This window comes from Echeneis naucrates, chromosome 5 (genome assembly GCF_900963305.1).
Source record: "Echeneis naucrates chromosome 5, fEcheNa1.1, whole genome shotgun sequence".
Taxonomy (NCBI): Eukaryota; Metazoa; Chordata; class Actinopteri; order Carangiformes; family Echeneidae; genus Echeneis; species Echeneis naucrates.
This window is the reverse complement of record NC_042515.1, coordinates 8,388,804-8,405,716: the sequence shown is the minus strand read 5'-3', so window position 1 is coordinate 8,405,716 and position 16,913 is coordinate 8,388,804. Positions and strand designations below refer to the sequence as shown.

General features: G+C 39.8%; 1 protein-coding gene across 1 annotated transcript in view; it reads right to left on the bottom strand.

Moving 5' to 3' along the window:
• The window catches only part of ppp1r16b (protein phosphatase 1, regulatory subunit 16B), a 72,167-nt gene that overhangs the window by 35,615 nt on the left and 19,639 nt on the right, over window positions 1–16,913 (bottom strand). Inside the window, exon 2 of the mRNA XM_029501870.1 lies at window positions 11,829–12,251. Coding sequence (XP_029357730.1) covers window positions 11,829–12,096 — 268 coding nt within the window. The 5' untranslated portion in view covers window positions 12,097–12,251. The remainder of the gene's footprint in view (window positions 1–11,828; window positions 12,252–16,913) is intronic.

Here is a 16,913-nt window from a genome sequence, read left to right as displayed (position 1 = left end):
TACGCTGCTTTAACAGATGTAGTAAGATAGCACGGCAGGGAAGGCAAATGAAAGATACAACAAACTATATCTTGTGATGCAGCGAGTATTTTCTGGGTTAGCGAATCATAGACTGAAACAGAATAAACATAAAATGTCTCAAAGAGCTCAGGCTTTAGTTTGGAATGACAATTGGTTTTCTTTCTACCACCAAGAGAAAGTTAAAGCACACTTAAAAACGTAATCAACAGACAAATCCTTTGGGTGGCACAATGACATTATGGACTCTGATAAGTCCCAGACATAAATGTTAGTTGGCACCATCAGGAAATTAAACTTAAATCAAGACAAACATTTCCTAGATTAACTCTCGTTTGCAAACCCAATCTCAAATGATGGAGCAGTTTTACAGTTTACTTCTACTTGACACAACCAGCTGTGTCAGGTGGGGCTGAATGAAATGTAAACAAACATTGTGTTGCATTTGTTTGGACAGATATTCAGTGGGGTGCATCATCTGGATCCATAAATGTTTGTACCAACTTTCATGGTAATTTAACTGATGAATATTTCAAGCCATGACCTGCCATTCTTTACACCATGCTACCAATGTGGGAGACATTATACATAAAGAAAAACATGCTTACCATTCACTGTGGCAAACTTCATATGAGTCCAAGAAACATATTTTAGAGTCATACCAGTACGGAGTCACATCACAAGCAGAAAGAAGCAAAATCATTTCAAAACATCACTTAACAGTTTTGCCAAACATTTTGATCAATGCTGATCCCCAGTATCCAAGAAAAACTACCACATTTATTCATGCAATTGAATTTCACATGCTTCTTCTGGAATCCTCTTATTATTTAGCACTGCACCATCCACTGCACCATCCAATTAGATGCAGCGTGTTTGGTGTGTTTTTAAAGACACTAATACATGCTTTATATGCTTTTGCTGATTGTAGTGAAGAGATAAAAAGTAAGACAGGCTGCTGGGGAAAAACTGGAGGATCAAGCAGGAAAGCTCAACAAATCAGTCCAACCCTCACTTGAGGACCTGGGCTAAAAATGTAAGACACACACCAACCATTACTGCTCACACCAAGTATTGCACAGAACAACAGACAAGTTTTGGAAATATATGGCTCTCGATACCTGGGGACATAGTTACAGCAGCTGCAGGATGGTTACACACACACACACACACCAAAGCACAGTTAATTGAATTTGGCCTTTTAAATGCTGCTGTGACCTGGCATTTATGTTGAAGGTTATGATGCAAGAAAAACTAGATGTTGGCTCCAAAACCCTTGACAGTTCTGTGGGGACGACGTAACAAGCTGGTTTAGAGAAAGCAGGGGAGCAGTGAGTGCTGAACAGACTCTCTCGACGATTGGTAGAGGTGGATCAAGCCCAAATGACATTGCCACTTAAACGCCTCTGGCAGGACAGCATAAAAACAGGTGGGCTTCAATTACGGTTGCTGATAAGTATGTGGGAAGGCTGACAGGCTTCTTGAGATGTAGATGTGAGTCAAAGCAACTGGCATAGATTTCAAAAGGACCTGATTAGTGTCGGTGTGTTTTTGAAAATGGGATCGAAACAGTTTCACCCCTTTTGTGCAATAAAATTGTTGAAACTGATAATTCTTCCAACTGCAGAACATAGTACAATTATACCAGAGCTATTTCAGGTTATTATAAGCCATTTTAATTGCCATAAATTAGAGTCTTTACAATACTATATAAGATCAATAAATGCTTTTTCATGGCAAAACAAGTGCATGCATTATCGTATAATCCCACTCCAAAGTCTTTTATCTATGCCACCAAGATTCAATTAACAGAATCAAACAGCCCTGTTGGTGGAATTACTTTCATCTCAGTGCGGATGCGACCGATCTTGAATAATGTACTTTTTTTTTTTTTTTTTTTGGACTCAGCTTTTCCATTACAGAGAAGTTACAGAGAAGTTTAGTGGCCATTAGTCCTTATGGGGCTTCTGCTTTTCCGATGAACATGCACACTGAAAAACTGTTTTTGAGTGTTTATTAGTTTCAGCTTCAACCAGTGGAAATGCCGTTAGTCAGTTAGTTTACTTTGACATAAGTTAAAGTCCAGACAAAAGACAGGTAATGGCAAATAATATGGCCCAGCCCCTGCAGGGAGGGGCAAAAACCCAAATGGGCAAATTTAAAGCCTCCACCTAAAAGAAACCCCCCCCAAAATTACTGCCCAAACCAAAGATGGTTCCTTTAAACTCTGAAACTACCAAAAAACTCAAAAGGACCTTGTATCCAGGTATTTGGTTTACACATTAAATATAATAAATTAAATAAATCTTTCATTCATCCAAACAATATTTGTATATTTTTCCCATCTGCATTGATGATAGCTAGATTGTTCAAGTCCAATAATAACAGTTTGACAAGTTAACCGAGCAGCCACGACTATATCCAACAATCCAGCGTACTGTAGAGCCCCAGCAGCAGCAGCAGCAGCAGCAGTGATGCATGGTTTGTGGTTTATGTCTTTGCAGCTGAGTAGCTCTGGGCCATGGCTGCCTGGAGCTCAATGTCTGCCTCAGTTACCATGGAATTATACTTCTTAGGAGTCAACTTGAGAGTCAGGCTCTCCCAAGGGATAAGGCTGATGTGGAAGAGAGGGAGAAAGACATCTGAGCAAACTCGACAGTCAACTGCTCGGCACAGTTTGGAACTCTGTAGACTGACTGCATACGGGCAACAACAATAATAATTATAATAATCATGATTACAGGGTTTGTACCAGTAAATTTTGAAAGAGCATGCAAAGACATGCAAATGATAAGACAAAAAATTGTGTAGTGAAAGCAGAGGACAAACTGAAGTAAAGATAATAAATGAAATGCTTAAATAAAAAAAAAAATAAACAAACAAACAAGTAAAAAAAACATTTTTTTCAGTGACAGTTACCTGGCCAAGAAATGTGTTCAATTATGAAGCTAAGCAGGCCAAAAATCTGATGGTAACACAGTCCAGGGAGTCCTGACTACAAAAATGTGTACTCAACATGAGCATTGTGAGTACACTCAACCAATCAGGTTGCTTCAGCTATTGAACTATTTTGGTTTGGGGTTGTTGTTTTTGTTTTGTTTTTTTCCTTTCAGTACAGTTATTCCCAAATAATGTTACATGATCAGGATGAGTAAGTCCCCTCTGCCCAGGCTGAGACACATGAACTTGCATGGCGATGAGGAGTGAGAAGTGTCAGTGTGTGCCAGGCAGAGCAGCAATGCCTGAAGGAGCCGAGTGTGACAAGCTCATGGAGGAATGTTAATTTGGAAAGACCGTATGAGAGAAGAGAAGCAAAGGAGTGTGACAGAGTAGAGATGAATAGTTTTGTTGACCTGAATGCTGCCTGAAATTCCATGAAAACTGCCCTAATCACAAAAGACTGACCTTAAGGGGAAAAAAGAAAAAAGAAACTCACAATTTGGCAGCTGCAGTGGCAAGGACAAATTGTTTCTAAAACGATGGCAGGAGAACAGGACTAGTCTTTCAACTCAGAGAAGCATTCAGCTTTTGCCACCAACATGAGGATCCATTTTAACTGCAGTTTTCAACCATGTCTTCATGGCAGCCAAACTCAGGGCATGAAATGTCAAATCCCACTTAAGTAATCAACTGCCCAGAAAAGTCCCATAAAAATCAACAGTGATCACATAAGTGGAAAGGGCAAAAAATGCAAAGAACCGTTGGTGAAGGAGCCTCAAGTGCTGAGGTGCATTAATTTTGTCACCAGGAAAGATGCAGAGATAGCAGAATGGCCGCTCTCCTCCCCCTGGATGAATAAATGAATGCTGCCTCCTGAGAACGTCATGTGGCATTTTATGCTGTTGACAGATTTGATGACCCAAATGCTGATTTTCTATTTTCTTTTCTTTCCCCTGTCTTCTTCTTTTATTAAAATTTTTTTACTTGATAGATTGACTTGAGGTTTGATTAATAAGGATCAAATTAGTGGAATTAAAAAAAAAAAAAAAACATTGAATATTTTTAAAATGTATAATTTTTATGTAAAACTATTCTGAACTGGAGGATATTCAGTTTACTTTCAAAGGAAACTAAGACAGCCAAAACAACATGCACACTCAGGAGAGAATCACATCCACAAGTTTAGACATTGAATTTAATTTAATGGAAACAAACATTGCTGGGTCCTATCTGACTGCTCACCCTTGTTTTCATTTGTGTAATGACACATGACGCACAACAGAGTCTGGCCTTCTTACACTACAGCTGTCAAAGGTCAGAGATCACATCGGCTTAGCTGAACATGTGAGTAAACAACACTATCACAGATCACTAGTTAATGACAGAGAATTGCACATATGTGTCGTTAGAGAACTAAACAACAACTGATCCAACAGTAATTATGAGAAGATGCACTATATTGCCAAAACTATTCGTTCACCTGCCTTGACTCGCATATGAACATGTGACATCCCATTTATTAATCCACTGGGTTTAATATGGCATTGGTCCACAGGAAGGGGCCATCCCCAAACTGTCCCACAAAGTTAGGAATGAAATTGTCCAAAATCTCTTGGTATCCTGAAGCATTCAGAGTTCCTTTCACTGGAACTAAGGGGCCAAGCCCAACTCCTGAAAAACCCCACACCATAATCCCCCCTCCACCAAACTTTAAACTTGGCACAATGCAGTCAGACAAGTACTGTTCTCCTGGCAACCTCCAAACCCAGACCCCTCCCACTAGATTGCCAGGAAAAGCGTCATTCGTCTGCACTGCTCCAGTGGTGGTCCAGTGGTGGCGTGCTTTACACCACTGCATCCAGTGCTTTACATTGCACATGTTGATGTATGACTTGGATGTTCAACCATGGCAACCCATGGCACACACACTGTTCTTGAGCTAATCTGAAGTTCACGTGAGGTTTAGTGGTCTGTAGCAATTGATTCTGCAGCTGGTGACCTCTGCACACAATGCGTCTCAGCATCCGCCGAGCCCGCTCCGTCATTTTACGAGGCCTACCACTTCGTGGCTGACTTGCTGTTGTTCCCAATCGCTTCCACTTTGTTATAATTAGGCAACCTTACAACAATTAGGCACCATATAAATATAAAGGCCTTTTGTCTGGACTGGAATGAATGGGGGTTCACTCTGATCAATTGTGAATACAATTATCCTAATATAATCAAGAGGCATGCAAGCTAAGCCTTTGTATTTTCTGTTTAATTTCAATTTCTTTGTTTTTTTATATTTTTATTTCTTTTCTTCTGTATTTCTGACGCAAAGGGGCAAAAAGTGGTCTAGACAAAATATCAGTAATTGTATTTTCTATTGTTATACTAATAAAAAGAAAAGGACACCCAGTGCACATTCAAGTCCACATCTCTGAAACGAGCCTTGAATCTCCCCTCTCCTCATTACAGCAGTTCCAGTGTTTTTAAGTATTTGAAGAGGAAGGGTGGATAACAAGCACCTGGGTTTTCCTGGTAAATCTGGTTCAGAATTCCTCCCTTTCATGTCCCCTGGCACAATTTGTTTGAAGTTTCCCAGTTCTCCTTTTTGATTGGTGCAAAATTATCACTGCAATTTCACAGAGAGAGCAGCAACACCAAGTGTCCTAAATCTTCACTGAACAGTGCCGTTTAAGGCTCAGAATACAACCTGCGATTAGTTAACCGTGCTCATCTAACTAATCTGGCAGCATTTTACGAGCATAAAATCTGAGTATGCTTCTCTATCAGAATTATTATTCAAAGATTCTTTTTGGCAGACACCTTTCTGAGGTTTTCCATCACACAAGCTCAACTTCCATGGGAGCAAGAAAAACTTGTTGGTGCGTTCCTCCCAATTAAACAACATCTGAAATGAAACGTCAGGAGGTGTCAGGTGTGTCTTTGTGACAACAGTAATTGACTGCTCTATCCCTTTTTCTTCTGCATTAACCATTACACTAAAAACTTGTGTTGTTTCCACAACTGACTCTAATCAAAATGAACTTAGGATTGTCAGTCAAAGCATTGTGCATACACAGGACCTCACTAACATGCTGAGCGCAGGTAATTTTACTATGTTAATTATCTTAGCTTAGCGTGCTATTTTATGCCCCACTGAGGATAGAAAACAGCATATAGCTATAAAAGGATTTTACCCCTGAACTAGCATTAATATTGTGGAGAATTGTTGTGAATAATAAGTGAAAAGGCGGTGTAGACAGAAGTAAGGTTTTGGTGAACGGCGACAGGAGACAGAGAGACACTTGAACCAAGAGGATATCTCCCCATGTGCTCAGCTTGTTTGCTCTTATCGCTCTGTTTTCTTGGCTCTTCATGTTTTGATTCTCCTTGTCCTGCACTTTGGTCAGGTGTGTGCTGTTCTATTGATACATTTTGATTGATTCAGTGTTTACCTCCTAAAAATGGATCCACTTTACTCCTTGATGTGGTTAAATGGACCAACACACAACCAAGCATTTGAATCCTGTTATTCAGTTCACAGACTGGTCATCCAAAAAAAAAAGGAGCAGCAGAAGTTAGGGATGGTTGAGAACAAAACAAAATCACAACTACAGATACTATAGTACGTCTTCTTTTTGAGGATCAATTCTAGCAACAATAGCACTGATACCAGTCTTTGCTCCTCCCTTCTACCCCACTGTGACTGTAAACAGTGTTCAGCTGTCATGAGCACACAGAAGTGGATGTGGTTTTTACTTCACTGCTGCTGCTGTCACTGCTCAAACGTTTTACACAGTGCACATCCCCTAAATACTACGGCCAGTTGGACACATGAGTGCAGTGATGGAATAACTGTGACATCAAAGCCAATTATAATTGCTAATTGTTCTGTCAAAGCTAATCATAGCTGTTGCTTTAGCAGAGTTATTTGTAATGATATATATAAATACGACATAAACTAACATTTCTTTCCATAAACAACGTGAGAAAAGTTTTTCTTTGTATTGCTATCAGCATACCATCCTCTGTGTTACTTTGTTTTGCACACCTGTAGTTTGTGGGCAGACTCTATTCGATCGTTGTGGTCTGTTTCCTGGATGTTGTTGCTGGGACATTCTGCTTTTATCTCCTTAACATACAAGGACCTTGGGCTCCTCTTCTGTTTCTCATCAACATTTACTCTCATTGATCAGTTTCAATTAAAGTGGAGTGTAATTGAGTTGCACTTGCAAACATGCCATAGTCCTATTTGCAGCGTGTGGTCCCAACACTCCGGTAGTCTGGGCTTCTAAGAGTCCTCACAACAACTTGAATTGGTTAAAAAAAAAATATCATTGTGCAAAGAAAAATCAAAACTAAATCCTACTGACATTGTTGGCTTTGAAATGTTTTTTAAAGCCCACCAAACACAATGAGAGAAGATGGCTAAATCTTCTGACTGATGCCTGAAAGGAAGGGGAAAGTTAAACTAACACGCAGTGCCTTAACAGATTTCCTCCTACAGATTAAAAAGAAAAAAAGAGGCTGAAACCGAACTGAAGAATATAAAAGACACAGAGAACAGATACCACTGTGAAAGGGTCTTTGGTTGCATCCAATGGGATATGTATCCAATGGGAGATATATATATGTGTCTGTGTGTGTGTGTGTGTGTGTGTATTTGTCTTCTTTTCGCTTTGCTCTTTAGTCTTTTTAATGCCACTGTGTTGCTACCATATGCCTGGGAGCAGCTAAGCCTGTCTAAGGCCTCTAAGGAGAAGGCCTTGCCTCTTTAATAAGGCAGCAGGAGAAGACACAAGTTCCTCTGAGACCTAATTTGCACACAAATATCTAGAAAGGAAAACACAGGATAAAACCACACGTGAATTTTCCTTCCGGGAAACATTGTTCACTGCTGGGGTATATTGCTATCCTGAAATCTGGTTATGCCTCCCCTGTATTTTTATGGCGATGACATGGAAGAGAAAAAGTTGGTGAACCAAAAGCAAAAGCCACATGGTTAAATATAGGAGGACTTAAAGTGTGGCTTCTCGAACATGAAGTTACAAGTCAGGATTTTGTGTGAGGGATAAATGGTAATTAGTGTGCTGGGTGTTTCCACGTGTGTGGGTGAATAAAGAGTCCGGGGTGGGAAAACTGACTTGTACATAGAAAAGAGGGGCAAAATATGACTAGGCATGCCACGGCTGATGATCACATGATCACAAAGACTGAAAGAATGTAGAAAACTTTCTTTGAGTTTGAGTTTACAATCCTCAGTATGTTACTGGTCTGTCCCTCCAATGAAATATGTTCTTAAATTATATAAAAGCACAAACCTTTACTCTGAGTCGTGATTTTCTTGTTTGGTAAATGGACTAGATTTATAACTGGCCTTTCAACAAGGAGCAATGTAAATGCCATCAAGGGACCAGTATATCAGAGCTGCTTGTCAGACTGGCATTGTCAACTGTCTTCAGAAACGTACTTCCCCCTTACACTCTTCTAACTTCGGTCTCGGCTCTGACTGTCGTTTTTTATTCGTTACCAACCTATTACTTTTCATGTCGACATCAGGAAGGGCAGAAGGCCAGAAGGCCAGAAGAAAGCGCCTCACAGCATGAGCCTGTTCTCCCCACATTTAAACAAATATTACATCTCTCACTTTGATAGCCGACTTTCTTTTCCATCTTCAAGTTTGCCTGCCTGAAATTGTTAGAAACACTTTTGCCATCACATGCGGATTCCTTGTCTACAACGACACACTTGCCGGAGCAGCTCAGGGTTTTGTGACTTGTTTAAGGAAATCAATTTGGATTATTGAACAACCTGTTCATCCATGTTGCTTTGCAGTCACCTAATCAGTGGGATCATTCGATTGCCACCAAATGTTTTGCATTACTTGCTCTGGTGGCATATGTCTAGATTAAGAGCATTTGCTTAGACTCTGAATTGTTTTCGTACATTTTCATCCAATTTTCGCTCACTTAGGTTTTCCCCATACACTGAGATTCCTGACTCTATCATTCTGGCCTGAGCTATTTGACAACTTTATCTGATATCACCCTGGTATTAAGAGGTCCATACTCCATTTCTGTATGTGCCGACTGTCCTTTCTGACCTCACTGTAAGATAGCTGCCCTCTGGAGAGTAGAAAACCTATCTGTCTCAATAGCCAGAAAGCTGTGCAAGGAAACACAGAGGTGCTTCACAGTAATTTCACAGTCATCAGCCTTTATCATTGTGAGGGGGCAAAGGGATCAGAGTGGTGGCAGCCAGAGGGCAAAGGAACTGAACAGACTCAGGGTGCATCCCTTTACATCCAATATCCTCTTACTTATCCTCTCCTTTCTTATCCCCTCTTATCCGAAACTCTTCAGAGTATCTCTGGCGTGCAGACAGGCACACACAGACCCTTTCTATACATAGAAGTTCATTTACATTCAGTCCAAAATATCCATATGAATACTTTCTTGTAGTCACAATCACACAAACACATACATGGCTCCCATTGTGTCCTTGTGGCTTTACTATATCTGCATCTCCTCACAGCCTGGTGAGTCTGTCCCGACGGGCTACAGGAAGTCATAATGACAGGGACACTCTGACTCGGAGAGGAAAGAATACACACAGCCACAATACATAGAAAATATGCATGTCAACAACAGCAAATAACACCAGTACAAAGATCCTAGCATCAACGATAGCCATGAGGCTAACAAAGTGCACATAAAACTGCAAATATCGCATCTAAAAATACATGCATACCAATAAAACACATTCACACAAACACGTCTTCCAGCCAGCCCAACAATGATGTGACTTTAACCACAGAGAAAAAAAGAGCAGTGAAACACACACTCGTCGACTCCTACCAATCAGAGATTAAGCAGGAGTAGTTCAGCCAATCTAACCTCTCATCTCATTATAGCCTTGATGCAAGTGGAGTCAACCTAAGGTCAAACTAAATCTCCATTTCTCTGTTTCCTTTTCCCCTCCTGTCGTTTAACTATTATTTCTGTCTGACATTATCTGGCAAAAGCCACTGTTTTGTTTTGTTTTTTTACAGATTACTTTCTGATTTTGAGCTTTGTTGTCATTTATCAACAATGCTTCATTTTAAGTTCAATGTGATCTGCATTTTAATTCCTTTTTTTAAAATAGCTGCACAAGAGAATCAATGATAGCGTCAAATCGTATTTTTGTAGAAGTTGGAAGCCCGTGAACATTGAGCTTGAGCAGCGTAGCGTGTGGAGTCATGACGCCTGATCGAGCATTTGGGGACCAGAGGGAATGAGAGAGGAGATTATCAGGCTCCTGTGCTAGCCAGCTGCCACTGGAGCTGTGTGGGCAACGCTACACCCTGCCTCCCTTTCTTTTCATCTCTCTGCCTCTTTCATGGCCACCTCATTAAACAGCACTGATAATGAATGTGTCTATGCCCAGGCACTGTCAGAGCTAAGGAGAACTGACAAAGCTTCTACATATCAGTGGTACAAAGTGAAGGCAAGAAATCTGCTCTCAAAGTGTCCAAATGGGTTGGCCCAATCATTCGGATGCTTGCAGATCACATGCAATATGAATTTAGCCATGATGAAAGCAGGAAAATAAGCACATTATTATTTGCCTTGCATGGCTTCACACTTGGGGATGAGATTATTTTATCATTATTGACAGTAACAAATTCCACTGAAGACACCTCATGAGACTCCCAACAGCCACAATGTCCATCATCAAAGTCTAAGTGGCTCAGCTACTTTCTGTTGACTACAGAGAGTACAGGCATTAAGAGAAAATCCTTTTGATTCTGTTCAGACAACTTCCAAACCCTTTTACACGACTACCCCTCTATCTACGTGTAATGAAGCAGCAGCATCAGCAAAAGCTGCAAAAACATTAAAACTATGGATGTGGAAGAGTTTTTCCATTGTTAACAAGTTAGGGGATGTTGCAGTAAATATTTATTTAGGTTATGCATAAAAGTAAAATAAATAACAGTCAATCCTAACAGGCCACAAATCTCAAGCCTTCCAGTGACTGGGAGTCCAGCTGGAGTTTACAAATGCCACTTCAGTCCATTTGCACGTGCATATGTGGGCATGTGCAGACAGCAGAGAGCCGCTTCTGTTGTATCAGAAATACCATGAAATAGGTATCACCCTTGGGGTTGCTTCCGTTGCTTCAGCTTGCACAAGCCAAGCATGTACAGTAGCACATCTGTGGTGGGCGTTTGTCATGATAAAGAGTTCTATCTAATTTCAAGTGAAGTCAAGTGAAGTTAAATTAAATGGCATATTTAAACAATATGCAGCCTGTTATCATCACTGCATCACTGACACACTGTTAGGACTGCCACAGCGTCATGGGACTATTTGTGCTGGAGGAAAACAATTATTATCTCCAAATACGAGGAGCACCATCCGTAAAAATTTTAATTAAAAGACTGGCAGAGTTTCATCTCACTGTGACAACTCCATTATTTCCCAATGATAAAACAGTCTTCTAGCAGAACAAATTCAGTTCAAATGGAGTGACTTCCTGTGGCAGTTTAAGTGGGCAAACCAAGCTAATCGTTTTCCTGACCTTTGCATTTTGATATCCAGCTGAAGTAGTGAGGGGAGGCTGAAATTAAAGTAATTATTCAAATGTGCCATCACTGAGCTTTGTGCCTAGTTTCACTTTGAGCTTATGAACTAAACCCCAGCACATATTTTTAGTCAGTTGCCTTGTTACGCCGAGGATAAATCAACAGGGGCTGTATTTTGTGTTCCCATAGGTCATGTGTGCCAAGTGCCCTTGTGTAGCTTGTATTGTCATCTTCAAAACACTGAGCACTTTCCCCATGAATCTACACTTCTTTCTAATTTGCACACATCATAAATATCTTTTACTGCACCTACCTTCATCTGGATCATTCCGGGCCGAGGCCTCCAGGAGCGCCACGCTGGCAGCGAACGACACATGCCTCTTGGACTCTGCTTGCTGTAGGTTGCTGGCGTTGCGTCCCTTCTTGTCCGCCTTTCGTTTCTTGTTTTGCATCTCCTTCTCGTACACAGCCCATCTCTTCAGCTGCTGTGTGCGGCGCTTCTGGGCCGCCCGCAGCCTCTCCAGACTGGGCACCTTGTCCAGTTGCTGCAGCTCCTGGATCAGTTCCAAGTGGTTGGCCATGATGCCAGGGGATGCGACGCCGGTGGAGGGTGATGATGGAGAGGTGGAATTAGGAGAGGATGGTTGATTTATTTATTTTTTAGCGAGGACTGGACCTTCGGCTGTGGCCTCCCCCTGTCGTCGTCCTCATCATCCTCTCCGCTGTAGTAAACTTCCTGAATGAGGAGACAGAAAATGAGAAGCTGCTAATAAAAATATCAGCCACAATCTTTTACTACTTGGAACTCAACTAAATACACATGTAGTTAAAATGACGAAGTATTGATGCAGTGTAACCAACCACTGTCACTGATTGAACACTGACATTTTAAAGCGAGCATGGCCTGATGTACCACCAAAGTGCTATTTTGGTGGCCTAGTTAGAAATTCTTTGGGTTCAAGTCAATGCATCACAGCACCGAGTAACTGACATCCTGTTGTCTCACTGTTTCCTTTAAGCCCTTTTTTCTCTTGTGATTGTGGAAAATGTGGAAATAAAACTCACGCATTTATGTTCTATCTAACATCGAGCTCCCAATTGAAAATCAAGGAATAATTTTGTTCTCATATATTCCAGATTTTCAAACTAGTAAGAGGATGCCTCTCTGGTTTCAGTTAAGGGAGCAAACAATCCCCTGTGAGAGTACAGGCCAATTTCTTGATTTTACCTAAACAGCTGAGCATGGTTTGTAGTCTCATTTTTCTATTTGCTTTGCGAGCCGTTACAGACCTCTTGTCTACCATCCTGCATGAAGGTTAACCGCTTCCTGAATGCTACAAGCTGACAGCAGTATGTTGTGAAACTGATAAAAGAGAGAAAAAGAAAGATACTCGCTGAGGCGGGTATTTTTTTATGTCATTGTTACCTTGACGTACTTGGGCTGACTACAAATGAATAAAAGATTTGGGTTTTTTTTCTGTTTGAAAGCTTAAAGTGTTGTCAGTCATCAGTGATGTATCAACAACAAAAAAAAAAAAAAAAAAAAGCTTCAGCTTCACAGCACTTTTCAACCTCTGCCAAGAAAGCAGCAAACTGATCGGTTTGTTAAATAAATCTATAAACCATCTCTTTTCAGATCAATCTAACCTGTGAAAAGCTGTCACGTCTGAGATTTACCTCAACAGCATTAAATACAGTATATAGAGAATGGAATTAAACTTGTATTTTTTTAATCGAGTTTTCACTTAAGCTGTGAATGACTGAGACCACTTCCTAAGAACAACAACCTTAACAATGTACTGACATTTTAACACTGCAGCCAAAACATTCTGCTGAAAAAAGTCCAGCCCTTCCTAATCACTTCACATGCACGCACACGCACACACAAAAAGCTTTAAAAACAAAGCATGCATGTTTTATGGTTGAGATATGATATTACTTAGTATTTTGCACATGTTGATCAATATTTCCTCATATCTGCAACCCCTTCACTCATGAAACGTTGCAGTCCTGCAGAATCTGCTGATGAAACATTCCATGGTGCAACACGCTGCTACGTGGAGTCTGCCTGTCATCAGCTTAATACTATATTTCCTTTGCAGTTCTACAAGTACCTGCTGAAATGCTGAAAGCATGGACAGGAAGCAAGCACTTCCTACATCATCACTTGCTGCCCTCACTTCACCGGTGTCTGTTCATGCGTAAGGGAACAAATATGCAACATTATAAACAGGCATTCAAATGAAGAGCCATTTTCCAATCTGTTTACTCTTCTAGATGGATTAAAGCCCCAAACTTCCAGATGACAGGTGGAGATCAAGACTAAAAAAATGAAAGCTCTTGGGTGTCTTTAGCATGGACAATTGCTCAACAGGAAATGATTTGTGAAGACTGGCTCAGGATCCAAAGGTCGAACACAAGGGGATTAGCAGCATGGTCTCAATTTATTCTGGAGGAATTTCAAACTAAAGCTGTCAGCAATTTTCTTCTTCCACCATACAAATGTTCCAAGGAAGACAGACAGCTGATGCAGGGGTGCAAAATGCTGAGCAGTATATGCACTGCAGTTTCATTTGTTGGTTTAAATTAAAATTCAAGATTTATGATTGTGTGAGTGAGAGAGACAATCTAGGCTGAAAGAAAAGAAAAAGAAAAAAAAGAGTTTTATTTTGGGAATGTGAAAACTTTTCACTTCTTATCTAAACTTATGTTGTATATAAAAATGTAATTATTAACATACTTCTACAGAATACGTTATTTTATCAATTGTATTGTATTTATGTACTTTTTGTGTTTATTGAAGTGATGATGCGTGTAGCAGTCACCGTGTTGGTTAACTAAGATTGTTTTGAGTGTCACACAGTGAGAACAACTTCCACAATCCAGTTCTAGAAACATAACACTGATCTAAATTAAAGGGCAATGCTTGTGCATAATGGTTCAAATAACAACCACAATGCAGTGATACAACTTAGACAACTTCTCCACAAAAGTCACAACTAATGTGACTATACACAGACTTAAATTGAGTGTTATAGTATATACTCATACTCTTTAAAACTAGAAAAAAAATTATCTACCAATGTAGATATTACAAATTAGTAACATAAATTATTCTTCCTGAGTTTCTTGTGCGAATATATTCTGAACACACATTGCTGTCGCTGTTGCCCACTACAATGTGACATTAACAATTAGTGTGATAAATACCGTGATATTGTTTGCTCTCTGAGTGTCACCTGTTCGTGACACAGAGCTTCTACTCACAGAGACTCATTCATTCAGCAAACAGACCTCTCAGCTCATCAGTGCTAAATGGCTGCACTGAGGAGCTGAGAGACTACACACAGCTTCAGGGCATTCAACTTCTAAAAACTATTCTAAAAACCTATTTATTTTGTGCAAATAATAATTTGTTATCAATATTTGTTTTGCTGGATAATTTTATCAGTGTAAGTTTAAGTTTGTCCAGCTAAACTGAAACCAAAAACTCAGTCACAAATTAAACATGCAACATTATAATAGTTTCCCCACCAGATTCATAAATGTATGAAACAGTCGACAATCACAACGAGAAAACTTGGTCTGAGAATCACTACAAGTCCAGACTACTGAAATCTGTAAAACATTTTTTTAAATCACATGCTTCATTTTACAGCGTGCTCGATTTTACAATGAATAAGGTTGCTTGGAATGGATCTAAAAAATATTTACCTTTCTCTCCTCTGGGATGTGAACATAGCATGTCAACCGAATTAACTTGACAGAACGTGTGACAAACGAGAAACATCCAGACTTTTTTTTTTTTTTTACCTTTCTTTGATGGTCAATGCTATTAACTCCAGAATTATGAAATCCAGATGCTACTGCTGATCAAATCAAGGGTATCAGAGAAGGGGTAATGTTATTACACACACATGTAGCAACACACACACGAGTCAAAGTAAAGTCAGTGGCAAAAAGGTAGAGCTGCATTAATCTGCAACTCATGACTATTTTCACCATAACTTCTGAAGACTAGATTATTGGAAAAGATTACACAGAAGAGGCTCACAGAAAAAACACTGAATCAGTTAATTTTTTAAGACCGAACTACACATTTTCCTAAAATGAAAATGAGCAAGACCAATTTCACACACTTGAAATGTGAGTTATGATGACAGACTGAAGCGCAAAAACTTTTCGCTCAATCAATAACTTAAAATTGCCCATCAAATAATAATTTTTTTTTTTTTTTTTTTTAATTGTCCAATTTTCTTCAGAATCCCTGTGTCGTGATCCTGTCACCACAAGTACCAGCTGACCCCTGTTATGTATGCACAAGGATGGCAGTCCAGGGCTGTTTTGACTATTATGCTGTTCAACTTTCAGTGCTCCCCCACATCGTTTTCGCATTTTGACTTAATTGTAGCCCACTCATGGAAAATAGCAACCACTGGGTGGGGAGGATGCTGCCAAATTAGCACAAACGCTTACAAGATGATCAAAGATCTTCAGACGGATATCCTTTTCTTTTTCTTTTTACCCCCCCCTAGATCAGTCAACAAAAGGTCAAAGAGCTGACGGGCACTGTCCTCTTGATAGGAAACCGGTGCATGAGCAACACACAAAAACCCATAACATCTTGCCAGCCTTAGCACTTCTTATAGAGCGGAAAAATAAGTTTCTATTTGACTGTTTGACTGAGATATAGATGGCTCTGTGAGATGAATGGCGATCATGAAATTTAAGAGGAACACTCGCATGCCAATGTAACCTCAAGTGGTGGAGGAAGTACTCAAACACTGTACTTAAGTAAAAGTATAAATAAACAGAAAAAAATTTAGTAAAAATAAGTAACAACTTGCTTTTAATTACACAAAGTATCAAGAGTAAAAGGACTTGCTGAATGTATTGTCCAATGCAGTGGTCTACAATATCATTAAGTGTGCCAACTGTATGTATATTTTAACACACCAAAAAGGCATGGGGTGTGCCCTTTTAATTAACAATAATACAGATGATGCTACTGCTAACACTGGCATAAATCCCATATCAATTATTTGAAAGGTTATTGTTCTTTTTGTGTTTGCCCTCTGTGACACAGTTCACACTGGGACTTATGATTCTGTGAATTCAATTTTAATTTTTTTGGGGGTTGACCTGCAGAGTTAACAATTAACAAAGAAGACTGTTTATACCTTCATAAGTTTAGTTTACTATAAAACAGCCATCTAATGCAAAACCATTGTGTTATATTGACTACAGTAAACACATTCAAGTAAAAATGTTCATGGTTTCAGCCGAGAAAAATAGTCCTCCTGGCAAACAGAACTTTAAAGTTGCAGGTGTTCTGTTGTAATATGTTAGAAACAAATGATCAGGAATTTCTGTTGCGATAAGTGATCATACTACTTGC